The sequence below is a fragment of the Tachyglossus aculeatus genome, unplaced genomic scaffold (assembly GCF_015852505.1).
Source record: "Tachyglossus aculeatus isolate mTacAcu1 unplaced genomic scaffold, mTacAcu1.pri scaffold_101_arrow_ctg1, whole genome shotgun sequence".
In the NCBI taxonomy this organism is placed as follows: domain Eukaryota; kingdom Metazoa; phylum Chordata; class Mammalia; order Monotremata; family Tachyglossidae; genus Tachyglossus; species Tachyglossus aculeatus.
In genome coordinates, this window is record NW_024044842.1 from 578,204 (window position 1) to 596,477 (window position 18,274).

Genomic DNA, 18,274 nt, shown 5'->3' on the forward strand with positions numbered 1-18,274 from the left:
ATTAATTAATTAATTAATTCATTCATTCCATCGTATTTATTGAGCGCTTACTGTGTGCAGAGCACTGTACTGAGCGCTCGGGAGAGCATGATGGAAAAATAGACCAGACAGCAATGATTATTAATTAATAAATTCATTCATTCAATGGTATTTATTGAGCGCTTACTGTGTGCAGAGCACTGTACTAAGCGCTCGGGAGAGCACGATGGAAAAATAGGCCAGACAGCAATGATGATTAATAATTCCTTCCTTCATTCATTCAGTCGTACTTATTGAGCGCTTACTGTGTGCTGAGCACTGTACTAAGCGCTTGGGAGAGCATGATGGTAAAATAGACCAGACAGCAATTATTATTAATAATTCCTTCCTTCATTCATTCAATCATATTTATTGAGCGCTTACTGTGTGCAGAGCACTGTACTAAGCGCTCAGGAGAGCACGATGGACAAATAGACCAGACAGCAATGATTATTAATAATTCCTTCCTTCATTCGTTCAATGGTATTTATTGAGCGCTTACTGTGCGCAGAGCACTGTACTAAGCGCTCGGGAGAGCGCGATGGAAAAATAGGCCAGACAGCAATGATGATTAATAATTTCTTCATTCATTCAATCATATTTATTGAGCGCCTACTGTGTGCAGAGCACTGTACTAAGCGCTTGGGAAGCCCAAGTCGGCAACCTATAGAGCCGGTCCCTACCCAACAGTGGGCTCCCAGTCTAAAAATATATGTTGAGCGCTTACGATGTGTCAGGCACTGTACTAAGCGCCTAAGCGGTGGAGACGAGCCAACCGGGTTGGACACAGTGGTGGGTCACGGCCTCCACCCCCCGTTTTCCAGGGGAGGAAACTGAGGCCTGGACAAGGGAAATGACTTATCCAAGGTCACGCAGCAGATAAGGGGAGGGGGAGTGGGGGAGACGCTTTTTGGGGGGAGGGGGGGCCCGCTTACCTTGGCTCCTGATTTCCCGGTGGCCCCCCGGGGGCCCCGTTGACCGCGTGGCCCCTAAAACAGAGACCCCCCGCGCCCCAGGGGGGAGTGTAAGAGACACCAAGAGAGACATCAAAAAGGTCTCTCTCCCCCCAGAGACTCATTCATTCGTTCATTCTTATTCATTCATTCATTCATTCATTGAGTCAGTCAGTCAATCATATTTATTGAGCGCTTACTATGTGCAGGGCACTGGACTAAACGCTCAGGAAGGGGACAACAGAACCGTAGAGACAACATTCATTCATTCATTCATTCATTCATTCAATCAAGCGCTTAGTTCAGTGCTCCGCGCTCAGTAAATACGCTTGAATGAATATTTATTGAGCGCTTACTGTGTGCAGGGCACTGTATTAAGCGCTTTCAATCATTCATTCCTATTCATTCATCCATTCCTTCCATCGTTATTTATTGAGCGCTTCCCGCGTGCGGGACACTGGACTAAACGCTCGGGAAGGGGACAACAGAACCTTAGAGACGACATTCATTCATTCATTCATTCAATCAAGCGCTTAGTACAGTGCTCCGCACCCAGTAAGCGCTCAGTAAATACGCTTGAATGAATATTTATTGAGCGCTTACTGTGTGCAGGGCACTGTACTAAGCGCTTGGAAAGTGCGTTACATTCCTTCATTCCTTCAATCATTCATTCCTATTCATTCATCCATTCATCAGAGGAGACATTCATTCATTCATTCATTCATTCATTCAATCAAGCGCTTAGTACAGTGCTTCGCACCCAGTAAGCGCTCAGTAAATACACTTGAATGAATATTTATTGAGTACTTACTGTGTGCAGGGCACTGTACTAAGCGCTTGGGAAGTGCGTTACATTCATTCATTCCTTCAATCATTCATTCCTATTCATTCATCCATTCATCAGAGGAGACATTCATTCATTCATTCATTCAATCAAGCGCTTAGTACAGTGCTCCGCACCCAGTAAGCGCTCAGTAAATACGCTTGAACGAATATTTATTGAGTACTTACTGTGTGCAGGGCACTGTACTAAGCGCTTGGGAAGTGCGTTACATTCCTTCATTCCTTCAATCATTCATTCCTATTCATTCATCCATTCATTCGATCGTTATTTATTGAGCGCTTCCCGTGTGCGGGGCACTGGACTAAACGCTCGGGAAGGGGACAACAGAACCTTAGAGGAGACATTCATTCATTCATTCAATCAAGCGCTTAGTACAGTGCTCCGCACCCAGTAAGCGCTCAGTAAATACGCTTGAACGAATATTCATTGAGCGCTTACTGTGTGCAGGGCACTGTACTAAGCGCTTGGGCAGTGCATTACATTCATTCATTCCTTCAATCATTCATTCCTATTCATTCATCCATTCATTCCATCATTACTTACTGAGCGCTTCCCGTGTGCGGGGCACTGGACTAAACGCTCGGGAAGGGGACAACAGAACCTTAGAGGAGACATTCATTCATTCATTCATTCATACATTCAATCAAGCGCTTAGTACAGTGCTCCGCACCCAGTAAGCGCTCAGTAAATACGCTTCAATGAATATTTATTAAGTGCTTACTGTGTGCAGGGCACTGTACTAAGCGCTTGGGAAGTGCGTTACATTCCTTCATTCCTTCAATCATTCATTCCTATTCATTCATCCATTCATCAGAGGAGACATTCATTCATTCATTCATTCATTCAATCAAGCGCTTAGTACAGTGCTCCGCACCCAGTAAGCGCTCAGTAAATACGCTTGAACGAATATTTATTGAGTACTTACTGTATGCAGGGCACTGTACTAAGCGCTTGGGAAGTGCGTTACATTCATTCATTCCTTCAGTCATTCATTCATATTCATTCATCATTCATTCCATCGTTACTTATTGAGCGCTTCCCGTGTGCGGGGCACTGGACTAAACGCTCGGAAAGGGGACAACAGAACCTTAGAGACACCATTCATTCATTCATTCAATTAAGCGCTTAGTACAGTGCTCCGCACCCAGTAAGCGCTCAGTAAATACGCTTGAATGAATATTTATTGAGCGCTTACTGGGCGCAGGGCACTGTACTAAGCACTTGGGAAGTGCGTTACATTCCTTCATTCCTTCAATCATTCATTCCTATTCATTCATCCATTCATCAGAGGAGACATTCATTCATTCATTCATTCATTCATTCAATCAAGCGCTTAGTACAGTGCTCCGCACCCAGTAAGCGCTCAGTAAATACGCTTGAACGAATATTTATTGAGTACTTACTGTATGCAGGGCACTGTACTAAGCGCTTGGGAAGTGCGTTACATTCATTCATTCCTTCAGTCATTCATTCATATTCATTCATCATTCATTCCATCGTTACTTATTGAGCGCTTCCCGTGTGCGGGGCACTGGACTAAACGCTCGGAAAGGGGACAACAGAACCTTAGAGACACCATTCATTCATTCATTCAATTAAGCGCTTAGTACAGTGCTCCGCACCCAGTAAGCGCTCAGTAAATACGCTTGAATGAATATTTATTGAGCGCTTACTGGGCGCAGGGCACTGTACTAAGCACTTGGGAAGTGCGTTACATTCCTTCATTCCTTCAATCATTCATTCCTATTCATTCATCCATTCATCAGAGGAGACATTCATTCATTCATTCATTCATTCATTCAATCAAGCGCTTAGTACAGTGCTCCGCACCCAGTAAGCGCTCAGTAAATACGCTTGAACGAATATTTATTGAGTACTTACTGTATGCAGGGCACTGTACTAAGCGCTTGGGAAGTGCGTTACATTCATTCATTCCTTCAGTCATTCATTTATATTCATTCATCATTCATTCCATCGTCACTTATTGAGCGCTTCCCGTGTGCGGGGCACTGGACTAAACGCTCGGGAAGGGGACAACAGAACCTTAGGGACAACATTCATTCATTCATTCATTCAAGCAAGCGCTTAGTACAGTGCTCCGCACCCAGTAAGCGCTCAGTAAATACGCTTGAACGAATATTGATTGAGCGCTTACTGTGCGCAGGGCACTGTACTAAGCGCTTGAAAAGTGCGTTACATTCCTTCATTCCTTCAATCATTCATTCCTATTCATTCATCCATTCATCAGAGGAGACATTCATTCATTCATTCATTCATTCAATCAAGCGCTTAGTACAGTGCTCCGCACCCAGTAAGCGCTCAGTAAATACGCTTGAACGAATATTGATTGAGCGCTTACTGTGCGCAGGGCACTGTACTAAGCGCTTGGGAAGTGCGTTACATTCCTTCATTCCTTCAATCCTTCATTCCTATTCATTCATCCATTCATTCCATCGTTATTTATTGAGCGCTTCCCGTGTGCGGGGCACTGGACTAAACGCTCGGGAAGGGGACAACAGAACCTTAGAGACAACATTTATTCATTCATTCATTCAATCAAGCGCTTAGTACAGTGCTCCGCACCCAGTAAGCGCTCAGTAAATACGCTTCAATGAATATTTATTAAGTGCTTACTGTGTGCAGGGCACTGTACTAAGCGCTTGGGAAGTGCGTTACATTCCTTCATTCCTTCAATCATTCATTCCTATTCATTCATCCATTCATCAGAGGAGACATTCATTCATTCATTCATTCATTCATTCAATCAAGCGCTTAGTACAGTGCTCCGCACCCGGTAAGCGCTCAGTAAATACGCTTGAACGAATATTTATTGAGTACTTACTGTATGCAGGGCACTGTACTAAGCGCTTGGGAAGTGCGTTACATTCATTCATTCCTTCAGTCATTCATTTATATTCATTCATCATTCATTCCATCGTCACTTATTGAGTGCTTCCCGTGTGCGGGGCACTGGACTAAACGCTCGGGAAGGGGACAACAGAACCTTAGGGACAACATTCATTCATTCATTCATTCAAGCAAGCGCTTAGTACAGTGCTCCGCACCCAGTAAGCGCTCAGTAAATACGCTTGAACGAATATTTATTGAGCGCTTACTGTGCGCAGGGCACTGTACTAAGCGCTTGAAAAGTGCGTTACATTCCTTCATTCCTTCAATCATTCATTCCTATTCATTCATCCATTCATCAGAGGAGACATTCATTCATTCATTCATTCAATCAAGCGCTTAGTACAGTGCTCCGCACCCAGTAAGCGCTCAGTAAATACGCTTGAATGAATATTCATTGAGCGCTTACTGTGTGCAGGGCTCTGTACTAAGCGCTTGGGCAGTGCATTACATTCATTCATTCCTTCAATCATTCATTCCTATTCATTCATCCATTCATTCCATCGTTATTTATTGAGCGCTTCCCGTGTGCGGGGCACTGGACTAAGCGCTCGGGAAGGGGACAACAGAACCTTAGAGACAACATTTATTTATTCATTCATTCATTCAATCAAGCGCTTAGTACAGTGCTCCGCACCCAGTAAGCGCTCAGTAAATACGCTTGAATGAATATTTATTGAGCGCTTACTGTGCACAGGGCACTGTACTAAGCGCTTGGGAAGTGCGTTACATTCATTCATTCTTTCAATCATTCATTCATATTCATCATTCATTCCATCGTTACTTATTGAGCGCTTCCCGTGTGCGGGGCACTGGACTAAACGCTCGGAAAGGGGACAACAGAACCTTAGAGACACCATTCATTCATTCATTCAATTAAGCGCTTAGTACAGTGCTCCGCACCCAGTAAGCGCTCAGTAAATACGCTTGAACGAATATTTATTGAGCACTTACTGTGCGCAGGGCACTGTACTAAGCGCTTGGGAAGTGCGTTACATTCCTTCATTCCTTCAATCATTCATTCCTATTCATTCATCCATTCATCAGAGACATTCATTCATTCATTCATTCATTCAATCAAGCGCTTAGTACAGTGCTCCGCACCCAGTAAGCGCTCAGTAAATACGCTTGAACGAATATTTATTGAGCGCTTACTGTGCGCAGGGCACTGTACTAAGCGCTTGGAAAGTGCGTTACATTCATTCATTCCTTCAATCATTCATTCCTATTCATTCATCCATTCATTCCATCGTTATTTATTGGGCGCTTCCCGTGTGCGGGGCACTGTACTAAGCGCTTGGGAAGTGCGTTACATTCATTCATTCCTTCAATCATTCATTCATATTCATTCCATCGATGGAAAAATATAACCAACATTCATTCATTCATTCATTCAATGGTATTTATTGAGCGCTTCCCGAGTGCAGAGCGCTGTACTAAGCGCTCGGGAGAGCAGGATGGAAAAATATAACAGACAAAATTCATTCATTCAATGGTATTTATTGAGCGCTTCCTGTGTGCAGAGCACTGTAGTAAGCGCTCGGGAGAGCGCGATGGAAACATATAACAGACAGCAAGCATTCATTCATTCATTCAATGGTATTTATTGAGCGCTTCCCAAGTGCAGAGCGCTGTACTAAGCGCTCGGGAAAGCACGACGGAAAAATATAATAGACAACATTCATTCATTCATTCATTTGATGGTATTTACTGAGCGCTTCCTGTCTGCAGAGCACTGTAGTAAGCGCTCGGGAGAGCACGATGGAAAAATGTAACCGAGAACATTCATTCATTCACTTAATGGTATCTATTGAGTGCTGCCCATGTGCAGAGCACTGTACTAAGCGCTCGGGAGAGCACGATGGAAAAATATAACAGACAACATTCATTCATTCATTCAGTGGTATTTATTGAGCGCTTCCCGTATGCAGAGCACTGTAGTAAGCGCTCGGGAGAGCACGATGGAAAAATATAACCAATGACAGTCATTCATTCATTCATTCAATGGTATTTACTGAGCGCTTCCCGTACGCAGAGCACTGTAGTAAGCGCTCGGGAGAGCGCGATGGAAAAATATAACCGAGAACATTCATTCATTCACTTAATGGTATCTATTGAGTGCTGCCCATGTGCAGAGCACTGTAGTAAGCGCTCAGGAGAGCATGATGGAAAAATATAACAGACAACAGTCATTCATTCATTCAGTGGTATTTATTGAGCGCTTCCCGTATGCAGAGCACTGTAGTAAGCGCTCGGGAGAGCACGATGGAAAAATATAACCAACGACAGTCATTCATTCATTCATTCAATGGTATTTACTGAGCGCTTCCCGTACGCAGAGCACTGTAGTAAGCGCTCGGGAGAGCGCGATGGAAAAATATAACTGAGAACATTCATTCATTCACTTAATGGTATCTATTGAGTGTTGCCCATGTGCAGAGCACTGTAGTAAGCGCTCGGGAGAGCACGATGGAAAAATATAACCGATGACATTCATTCATTCATTCATTCAATGGTATTTACTGAGCGCTTCCCGTATGCAGAGCACTGTAGTAAGCGCTCGGGAGAGCAGGATGGAAAAATATAACAGACAACATTCATTCATTCGTTCAGTGGTATTTATTGAGCGCTTCCCGTATGCAGAGCACTGTAGTAAGCGCTCGGGAGAGCACGATGGAAAAATATAACCGACAGTCATTCATTCATTCATTCAATGGTATTTACTGAGCGCTTCCCGTATGCAGAGCACTGTAGTAAGCGCTCGGGAGAGCGCGATGGAAAAATATAACCGAGAACATTCATTCATTCACTTAATGGTATCTATTGAGTGCTGCCCATGTGCAGAGCACTGTAGTAAGCGCTCGGGAGAGCATGATGGAAAAATATAACAGACAACATTCATTCATTCATTCAGTGGTATTTATTGAGCGCTTCCCGTATGCAGAGCACTGTAGTAAGCGCTCGGGAGAGCACGATGGAAAAATATAACCAACGACAGTCATTCATTCATTCATTCAATGGTATTTACTGAGCGCTTCCCGTATGCAGAGCACTGTAGTAAGCGCTCGGGAGAGCGCGATGGAAAAATATAACCGAGAACATTCATTCATTCACTTAATGGTATCTATTGAGTGTTGCCCATGTGCAGAGCACTGTAGTAAGCGCTCGGGAGAGCACGATGGAAAAATATAACCGATGACATTCATTCATTCATTCATTCAATGGTATTTACTGAGCGCTTCCCGTATGCAGAGCACTGTAGTAAGCGCTCGGGAGAGCAGGATGGAAAAATATAACAGACAACATTCATTCATTCGTTCAGTGGTATTTATTGAGCGCTTCCGGTATGCAGAGCACTGTAGTAAGCGCTCGGGAGAGCGCGATGGAAAAATATAACGGACAACACTCATTCATTCATTCGATGGTATTTACTGAGCGCTTCCCGTCTGCAGAGCACTGTAGTAAGCGCTCGGGAGAGCAGGATGGAAAAATATAACAGACGACATTCATTCATTCATTCATTCAGTGGTATTTATTGAGCGCTTCTGGTATGCAGAGCACTGTAGTAAGCGCTCGGGAGAGCATGATGGACAAATATAACATTCATTCATTCATTCATTCATTCATTCAATGGCATTCATTGAGCGCTTCCCACGTGCAGAGGACTGTACTAAGCGCTCAGGGGAGGACCTTAGGACAACAAACGGACCACATTCCCACATTCGCTCCTTCAGCCGCACATATTGGGCGCTCCCCGGGTGCGGAGCACTGGGCTAAGCGCTCCGGAGAGGGGCCTCACCGTGGGCCCGCGCTCCCCGCGACCTCCGGATTTTCCTGAGAGACCCTGGTGGGGGGGGAAGGGGAAGGAATTGGGGGGTCCCCGGGGGGGAGGGGAGGGAATTGGGGGGTTCCCAGGGGGGAGGGGAGGGAATTGGGGGGGTTCCCAGGGGGGAAGGGAGGGAATTGGGGGGTTCCCGGGGGGAGGGGAGGGAGTTGGGGGGGAGTCCAGAGGAAGGAGAAGGAATTGGGGGGTTCCCAGGGGGGAAGGGAAGGAATGGGGGGGTTCCCAGGGGGGAGGGGAAGGAATTGGGGGGTTCCCAGGGGGGAGGGGAGGGAATTGGGGGGTCCCCAGGGGGGAGGGAAAGGAATTGGGGGGAACCCAGGGGGGAAGGGAAGAAATTTGGGGGTCCCCAGGGGGGAGGGGAAGAATTTGGGGGGGTTCCCAGGGGAGAGGGGAAGGAATTGGGGGGTTCCCGGGGGGAGGGGAGGGGATTGGGGGGTTCCCAGGGGGGAGGGGAAGGAATTGGGGGGAACCCAGGGGGGAAGGCAAGAAATTTGGGGGTCCCCAGGGGGGAAGGGAAGAAATTTGGGGGTCCCCAGGGGGGAGGGGAGGGAATGGGGGGTCCCCGGGGGGAGGGGAAGAAATGGGGGGGGTTCCCAGGAGGGAGGGGAAGGAATTGGGGGGAACCCAGCGGGGAGGGGAAGAAGTTGGGGGAGCCAAGGAGGGAAGGGAAGAAATTGGGGGGGTACCCGGGGGGAGGGGAGGGAATTGGGGGGTTCCCAGGCGGTAGGGGAGGGAATTGGGGGGTTCCCAGCAGGGAGGAGAGGGAATTGGGGGGTTCCCAAGGGGTAGAGGAGGGAATTGGGGGGGTCCCAGGGGGTAGGGGAGGGAATGGGGGGGGTCCCCAGAGGGGAGGGGAAGAAATTGGGGGGAACCCGGCGGGGGGAGGGGAAGAAATGGGGGGGTTCCCAGGGGGAAGGGAAGAAATTGGGGGGTTCCCAGGGGGGAGGGGAAGGAATTGGGGGGTTCCCAGGGGGCAGGGAATGGAATTGGGGTGTTCCCAGGGGGGAGGGGAAGGAATTGGGGGGAGCCCAGGAGGGAAGGGACGAAATTGGGGGGAACCAGGGGGGAGGGGAGGGAATTGGAGGGAACCCAGGGGGGAGGGGAAGGAATGGGGGGGAACCCGGGGGGAGGGGAGGGAATTGGGGGGGAGTCCAGGGGGGAGGGGAAGGAATTGGGGGGATCCCAGGGGGGAGGGGAGGGAATTGGGGGGATCCCAGGGGGGAGGGGAGGGAATGGGGGACCCCCAGGGGGAGGGGGAGGGGGCGAGGGGAGGAAGAGAAGTCAGAGAGTTGAGGTGCGGTCCCCCTCCCCCCAGCCCCCCAACTTCCCCCGCCCCCCCAAAATCCCCCCTCAGCCCCCCAAACCTCCCCCCCGCCCCCAGTCCTCTCCCACCCCCCAAAATCCCCCCTCCACGACCCCCCAATCTCCCCCCCAAACACCCCCCTCCCAACTCCCCCCAGCCCCCCAATTTCTGCCACCCCCCCAATCTCCCCCCTCACCCCATCCCTCCCCCACCCCAATTTCCCCCCCAATGCCCCCTCCCCAACCCCCCCAGCCCCCCCAAACTTCCCCCTCTCCCCCCCCCCGCCCCCCCCCCCCAAAACTCACCCTTCCCCCCTTCTCTCCATTGGAGCCGGGAAATCCAGGGAATCCGAGGGAGCCCTGGGGGAAACGCGGGGTCACCGGGGGGTCACCGGGGGGTCACTCCATCCCCCCCCCCCCCCCTTTGACCGTTGAGGGAAGGGAAGGCCCCCCGGGGGAGGGAAGTGACTTGTCCAAGGTCACCTCGGGCTCACCTTGGGTCCCTGGCGGCCGGGGTATCCTGGCAGGCCGGGCACTCCCAGCTTTCCCTGGGGGGGGGGGCGGGAGGAAGGGAGGGAGGAAGGGGCGATGTCACCGGGAGGCCCCCCCGCCCCTCAGCCCCCCAGGATCCCTCCCGTCATCCCCCCCCTGAATCCCTCCATCATCCCTCCCCTCATCCCCCCAGGGTCCCTCCCGTCATCCCTCTCCTCATCCCCCATCGTCATCCCTCCCTCTCATCATCCCCCATCATCATCCCTCTCATCATCCCCCCACCCTCCCTCCCATCATCCTCCATCATCCCCATCATCCCTCTCATCCTCCATCCCATCATTCCCCCCATCATCCCATCCTCCCTCCCATCATCCCCCCATCATCCCATCATTCCCCCATCCCCCATCCTCCCTCCCATCATCCCCCCACCCTCCCTCCCATCATCCCTCCATCATCCCTCCCATCATCCCCCATCCTCCCTCCCATCATCCCATCACCCCTCCGATTATCCCCCCATCATCCCTCCATCATCCCTCCCATCATCATCCCATCATCCCTCCATCATCCCTCCCATCATCCCCCCACCCTCCCTCCCACCATCCCCCATCATCCCTCTCATCATCCCCCATCATCCCTCCCATCCTCCCTCCCATCATCTCCCCATCATCCCCCGCCATCCCCCATCATCCCTCCCATCATCCCCCCACCCTTCCTCCCATCATCCTCCATCATCCCTCCCATCCTCCCTCCCATCAACCCTCCATCATCCCTCTCATCATCCCATCCTCCCTCTCATCATCCCATCCTCCCTCTCATCCCCCCATCATCCCTCCCATCATCCCCATCATCCCTCCATCATCCCTCCCATCATCCCCCCACATCCCTCTCATCATCCCATCTTCCCCCATCATCCCTCTCATCATCCCTCCCATCATCCCTCTCATTATCCCATCATCCCCAAGCCTCCCTCCCATCATCCCCCCATCATCCCTCCCATCAATCATCCCATCCTCCCTCCCATCATCCCCCCATCATCCCTCTCACCATTCCATCATCCCTCCCATCAATCATCCCACCCTCCCTCCCATCATCCCCCCATCATCCCTCTCATCATTCCACCATCCCTCCCATCAGTCATCCCACCCTCCCTCCCATCCTCCCTCTCATCCCTCCCCTCATCCCTCCCATCATCCCATCCTCCCTCCCATCATTCACTCATCCCAACCTCCCTCCCCCTCCTCATCCCCCCACGATCCCTCCCCCCCTTCCCCGCCCCGGTTTTGCCAGCCTGCCCTTCCCAAGCGCTCAGCCCAGTGCTCTGCCCACAGTGAGCGCTCAATAAGTAGGACGGAACGGAATGGTCACCTTCTCCCCGCCGAGTCCTCCGGGCCCGGGGTCTCCTCCGGGCCCCGTCCTCCCCTTGGGTCCCTCGGGCCCGTCCTCGCCCCGCGACCCGGGGACGCCGTCTTCGCCCTGGGGGGTCACACCGGGGTCAGGGGTCACCCCAAGGGGTCGGGGGTCGCCCCAAGGGGTCAGGGGTCACACGGCCGAAAGGGCAGGGATGGGCCGAGAAAGGTGGACTGAGCCCTGGGGAGAGTCCAGTACAGCAACAGACGGACCCATTCCCTGCCCGTGCTCAGCTTACAGTCTAGAGGAATCCATTCATTCATTCATTCATTCATTCATTCACTCACTCACTCGATTGAGCGCTTCCTGTGCGCAGAGCACTGTACTGAACGCCCGGGAGAGGAAGACAGAACAAGAAACGGACCCATTCCCTGCCCGCGACGAGCTGACGGCCTAGAGGAATCATTCATTCACCCACCTGTTCATTCATCAATTCATTCATCCATTCATTCATTCATTTGAATTGATTCATTCGGACTTACTGAGCGCTCACCGTGTGCAGAGCGCTGTACTGAGCGCCCGGAAGAGGAGACAACCAGAAACGGACCCGTTCCCTGCCCACAACGAGCTGAAGGTCTAGAGGAATCATTCATTCACTCATTCTTTCATTCATTCGTACTTACTGAGCGCTCACCGCGTGCAGAGCGCTGTACTGAGCGCCCGGACATTCATTCACTCATTCATTCATTCATTCATACTTATCGAGTGCTCACCTTGTGCCGAGCACTGTACTGAGCGCCCAGAAGAGGAGGACACAACCAGAAACGGACCCGTTCCCTGCCCACAACGAGCTGCCGGTCTAGAGGAATCATTCATTCACTCATTCATTCATTCATTCGTACTTATCGAGCGCTCACCGTGTGCAGAGCGCTGTACTGAGCGCCCGGAAGAGGAGGAGACAACCAGAAACGGACCCGTTCCCTGCCCGCAACGAGCTGCCGGTCTAGAGGAATCATTCATTCACTCATTCTTTCATTCATTCGTACTTACTGAGCGCTCACCGCGTGCAGAGCGCTGTACTGAGCGCCCGGACATTCATTCACTCATTCCTTCATTCATTCGTACTTGTCGAGCGCTCACCGTGTGCAGAGCGCTGTACTGAGCGCCCGGACATTCATTCACTCATTCCTTCATTCATTCGTACTTACTGAGCGCTCACCGTGTGCAGAGCGCTGTACTGAGCGCCCGGAAGGGGAGGACACAACCAGAAACGGACAAGTTCCCTGCCCACAACAAGCTGACGGTCTAGAGGAATCATTCATTCACTCATTCCTTCATTCATTCGTACTTACTGAGCGCTCACCGTGTGCAGAGCGCTGTACTGAGCGCCCGGAAGAGGAGAAAGCCAGAAACGGACCCGTTCCCTTCCCACAATGAGCTGAGGGTCTAGAGGAATCATTCATTCACTCATTCTTTCATTCATTCGTACTTACTGAGCGCTCACCACGTGCAGAGCGCTGTACTGAGCGCCCGGACATTCATTCACTCATTCCTTCATTCATTCGTACTTATCGAGCGCTCACCGTGTGCAGAGCGCTGTACTGAGCGCCCGGACATTCATTCACTCATTCATTCATTCATTCGTACTTACCGAGCGCTCACCGTGTGCAGAGCGCTGTACTGAGCGCCCGGAAGAGGAGGATACAGCCAGAAACGGACCCGTTCCCTGCCCACAACGAGCTGACGGTCTAGAGGAATCATTCATTCACTCATTCCTTCATTCATTCGTACTTATCGAGCGCTCACCGTGTGCAGAGCGCTGTACTGAGCGCCCGGACATTCATTCACTCATTCATTCATTCATTCGTACTTATAGAGCGCTCACCATGTGCAGAGTGCTGTACTGAGCACCCGGACATTCATTCACTCATTCATTCATTCATTCGTAATTATAGAGCACTCACCATGTGCAGAGCGCTGTACTGAGCGCCCGGAAGAGGAGACAACCAGAAACGGACCCGTTCCCTGCCCACAACGAGCTGACGGTCTAGAGGAATCATTCATTCACTCATTCCTTCATTCATTCATACTTATCGAGCGCTCACCGTGTGCAGAGCGCTGTACTGAGCGCCCAGACATTCATTCATTTACTCATTCATTCATTCGTTCATACTTAAAGAGCACTCACCGTGTGCAGAGCGCTGTAGTGAGCACCCGGACATTCATTCACTCATTCATTCATTCATTCGTACTTACTGAGCACTCACCGTGTGCAGAGCGCTGTACTGAGCGCCCAGAAGAGGAGGACACAACCAGAAACGGACCCGTTCCCTGCCCACAACGAGCTGACGGTCTAGAGGAATCATTCATTCACTCATTCCTTCATTCATTCGTACTTATCGAGCGCTCACCGTGTGCAGAGCGCTGTACTGAGCGCCCGGACATTCATTCACTCATTCATTCATTCATTCATACTTAAAGAGCGCTCACCGTGTGCAGAGCGCTGTACTGAGCGCCCGGACATTCATTCACTCATTCCTTCATTCATTCGTACTTACCGAGCGCTCACCGTGTGCAGAGCGCTGTACTGAGCGCCCGGAAGAGGAGGATACAACCAGAAACGGATCCGTTCCCTGCCCACAATGAGCTGACGGTCTAGAGGAATCATTCATTCACTCATTCATTCATTCATTCGTACTTATAGAGCACTCACCGTGTGCAGAGCGCTGTACTGAGCGCCCAGAAGAGGAGACAACCAGAAACGGACCCGTTCCCTTCCCACAATGAGCTGAGGGTCTAGAGGAATCATTCATTCACTCATTCCTTCATTCATTCGTACTTATCGAGCGCTCACCGTGTGCAGAGCGCTGTACTGAGCGCCCGGACATTCATTCACTCATTCATTCATTCATTCGTACTTACCGAGCACTCACCGTGTGCAGAGCGCTGTACTGAGCGCCCGGAAGAGGAAACAGCCAGAAACGGACCCGTTCCCTGCCCACAACGAGCTGACGGTCTAGAGGAATCATTCATTCACTCATTCCTTCATTCATTCATACTTATCGAGCGCTCACCGTGTGCAGAGCGCTGTACTGAGCGCCCAGACATTCATTCATTTACTCATTCATTCATTCGTTCATACTTAAAGAGCACTCACCGTGTGCAGAGCGCTGTAGTGAGTGCCCGGACATTCATTCACTCATTCATTCATTCATTCGTACTTATCGAGCGCTCACCGTGTGCAGAGCGCTGTACTGAGCGCCTGGAAGAGGGGGACACAACCAGAAACGGACCCGTTCCCTGCCCACAACGAGCTGACGGTCTAGAGGAATCATTCATTCACTCATTCCTTCATTCATTCGTACTTACTGAGCGCTCACCGTGTGCAGAGCGCTGTACTGAGCGCCCGGAAGAGGAGGACACAACCAGAAACGGACCCGTTCCCTGCCCACAACGAGCTGCCGGTCTAGAGGAATCATTCATTCACTCATTCATTCATTCATTCGTACTTACTGAGCGCTCACCGTGTGCAGAGCGCTGTACTGAGCGCCCGGAAGAGGAGACAGACAGAAACGGACCCGTTCCCTGCCCGCAACGAGCTGACGGCCTAGAGGGTCGATGGTTTTGGGGGGCTCGGGGGCGGAAGGGGGGTGTCGGGGGGGGTCAAGGAGGGGTCAGCGAGGGGTCAGCGAGGGGTCAGCGCGGCGTCCATACTCACCCTGTCGCCCTTCACCCCCGCGTCGCCCTTGAAGCCGGGGAACCCGTCCTCGCCCTGGGAGGTGGAGAGAACCGGGGGGGGTCACGGTGGGGTCACCTGGGGTCACCTGGGGGTCACCGGGGGGTCATGGAGGGTCACCGGGGGGTCACTGGAGGGCTGGGGGTCAGGAGGTGGGACATGGGGTGGGGTGGGCCTTCTCAGCCTTGCCGGAGGGGGACTTTCAGGGTCGGCCCTGCTGCTGGGGTCAGAGGTCAGAGGTCAGGGGTCACGGTGGGGTCGAGGAAGGTCACCAGGGGGTCACCCGGAGGGCGGGGGGACCAGGAGGTGGGAGACGGGGTGGAACGAGCCTTGTCATCCCCGGGGGAGGGGTCTTCCAGGGTCAGCCCTGCTGCTGGGGTCAGAGGTCAGGGGTCACTGGAAGGCGGGGGGGACTAAGAGGTGGGAGACGGGGCGGGGCGGGCCTTAGCCTGGGGGAGGGGTCTTTCAGCTGCTGGGGTCAGAGGTCAGGGGTCATGGTGGGGTCACAGAAAGTCACCGGGGGGGGTCACCGGAAGGCGGGGGAGACTAAGAGGTGGGAGATGGGGCGGCCCTGGGGGAGGGGGTCTTTCAGGGTCAGCCCTGCTGCTGGGGTCAGAGGTCAGGGGGTCACTGTGGGGTCACAGAAGGTCACTGAGGGTCACCGGAAGGCGGGGGAGACTAAGAGGTGGTAGCCGGGGTGGGGGCGGGCCTTCTCAGCCCTGGGGGAGGGGCCTTTCAGGGTCAGCCCTGCTGCGGGGGTCAGAGGTCAGGGGTCACGGAAGGTCACCAGGGGGTCACCGGAAGGCGGGGGAGACTAAGAGGTGGGAGACGGGGCAGGGGTGGGCCTTCTCAGCCCTGGGGGAGGGGCCTTTCAGCTGCTGGGTTCAGAGGTCAGGGGTCATGGAGGGGTCACAGAAGGTCACCGGGGGTCACAGAAAGTCACCGGGGGTCACCGGAAGGCGGGGGAGACTAAGAGGTGGGAGATGGGGCGGCCCTGGGGGAGGGGGTCTTTCAGGGTCAGCCCTGCTGCTGGGGTCAGAGGTCAGGGGTCACGGTGGGGTCAAGGAAGGTCATCATGGGGTCACCAGAAGGCGGGGGGGGCTAAGAGGTGGGAGACGGGGCGGGGGCGGGCCTTCTCAGCCCTGGGGGAGGGGCCTTTCAGGGTCAGCCCTGCCACGGGGGTCAGAGGTCAGGGGTCACGGTGGGGTCACAGAAGGTCACCGGGGGGTCACCAGAAGGCAGGGGGGACTAAGAGGTGGGAGACGGGGCGGGGATGGGCCTTCTCAGCCCTGGGTGGGGGGGGGGGGGTCTTTCAGCTGCTGGGGTCAGAGGTCAGGGGTCACGGTGGGGTCACAGAAGGTCACCGGGGTCACCGGAAGGCGGGGGAGACTAAGAGGTGGGAGGCGGGGTGGGGGGCGGGCCTTCTCACCCCTGGGGGAGGGGTCCTTCAGCTGCTGGGGTCAGAGGTCGGGGTCACGGTGGGGTCACGGAAGGTCACCGGGGGTCACCGGAAGGTGGGGGAAACTAAGGTGGGAGACGGGGCGGGGGTGGGACTTCTCAGCCCTGGGGGAGGGGTCTTTCAGCTGCTGGGGTCAGGGGTCAAGGGTCAAGGAAGGTCACCGGGGGTCACCGGCAGGTGGGGGGGACTAAGAGGTGGGAGATGGGGTGGGGGTGGGCCTTCTCAGCCCTGGGGGAGGGGCCTTTTAAGCTCAGCCCTGCTGTGGGGGTCAGAGGTCAGGGGTCACGGTGGGGTCACGGAAGGTCACCGGGGGTCACCAGAAGGCGGGGGGGACCAGGAAGTGGTAGCCGGGGTGGGGGTGGGCCTTCTCAGCCCGGGGGGAGGGGCCTTTCAGGGTCAGCCCTGCTGCAGGGGTCAGAGGTCAGGGGTCACGGAAGGTCACCGGGGGGTCACCGGAAGGCAGGGGGGACCAGGAGGCGGGCGCGGGGGTCAGAGGTCAAAGGTCAGGGGAGACTCACCTTCTCGCCCTTGTGTCCTTTGAGACCCCGAATTCCTTCGACCCCCTGGAGAGGGAGAGAGGGGATGGCCGACAGTAAGAGGGATGCGGGTGAGACTCGGGGTGGGGGGGGGGCGCGCGCGGGGGGCGGGGGGGGGGGGGGGTCCGGCCGTCACCTTGAGTCCTCGCGGTCCGGGGTATCCCAGGGGGCCTTGCGGTCCTGACGGGCCCTGGGCGGAGACACACAGACACACACACACACGGGTCCTGGGTTCAAATCCCGCCTCCGCCCCTCGCCGGCTGTGTGACCCTGGGCAAGTCACTTGCCTTCTCTGGGCCTCGGTTTCCTCACCTGTCCGATGGGGATGAAGACTGGGGGGCCCCCCGGGCCTCAGTTTCCTCATCTGTCAAATGGGGATGAAGACCGGGAGCCCCCCGGGGGACCGCCCCATCACCTTGTCTCTCCGCCGGCGCTTAGAACAGTGCTTGGCACATAGTAAGCGCTCCACTAATGCCATCATTATTATTCTCTGGGCCTCAGTTTCCTCATCTGTCAAATGGGGATGAAGACCGGGAGCCCCCCGGGGGACAACCCCATCACCTTGTCTCTCTCCCGGCGCTTAGAACAGTGCTTGGCACATAGTAAGCGCTTAATAAATACCATCATTATTATTCTCTGGGCCTCAGTTTCCTCATCTGTCAAATGGGGATGAAGACCGGGAGACCCCCGGGGGACAACCCCATCACCTTGTCTCTCCCCCGGCGCTTAGCACAGTGCTTGGCACGTAGTAAGCGCTTCACAAATACCATCATTATTATTCTCTGGGCCTCAGTTTCCTCAACTGTCAAATGGGGATGAAGACCGGGAGCACCCCA

At 53.4% G+C, this 18,274-nt stretch overlaps 1 protein-coding gene across 1 annotated transcript in view; it reads right to left on the reverse strand.

The window, feature by feature from the left end:
- The window catches only part of COL11A2 (collagen type XI alpha 2 chain), a gene marked incomplete at its 5' end in the record, with an annotated part of 220,222 nt that overhangs the window by 107,971 nt on the left and 93,977 nt on the right, over nt 1-18,274 (reverse strand). Inside the window, 8 exon segments of the mRNA XM_038742186.1 lie at nt 954-1,007; nt 8,522-8,566; nt 10,175-10,228; nt 10,363-10,416; nt 11,726-11,833; nt 15,426-15,479; nt 17,421-17,465; nt 17,575-17,628. Coding sequence (XP_038598114.1) covers nt 954-1,007; nt 8,522-8,566; nt 10,175-10,228; nt 10,363-10,416; nt 11,726-11,833; nt 15,426-15,479; nt 17,421-17,465; nt 17,575-17,628 — 468 coding nt within the window.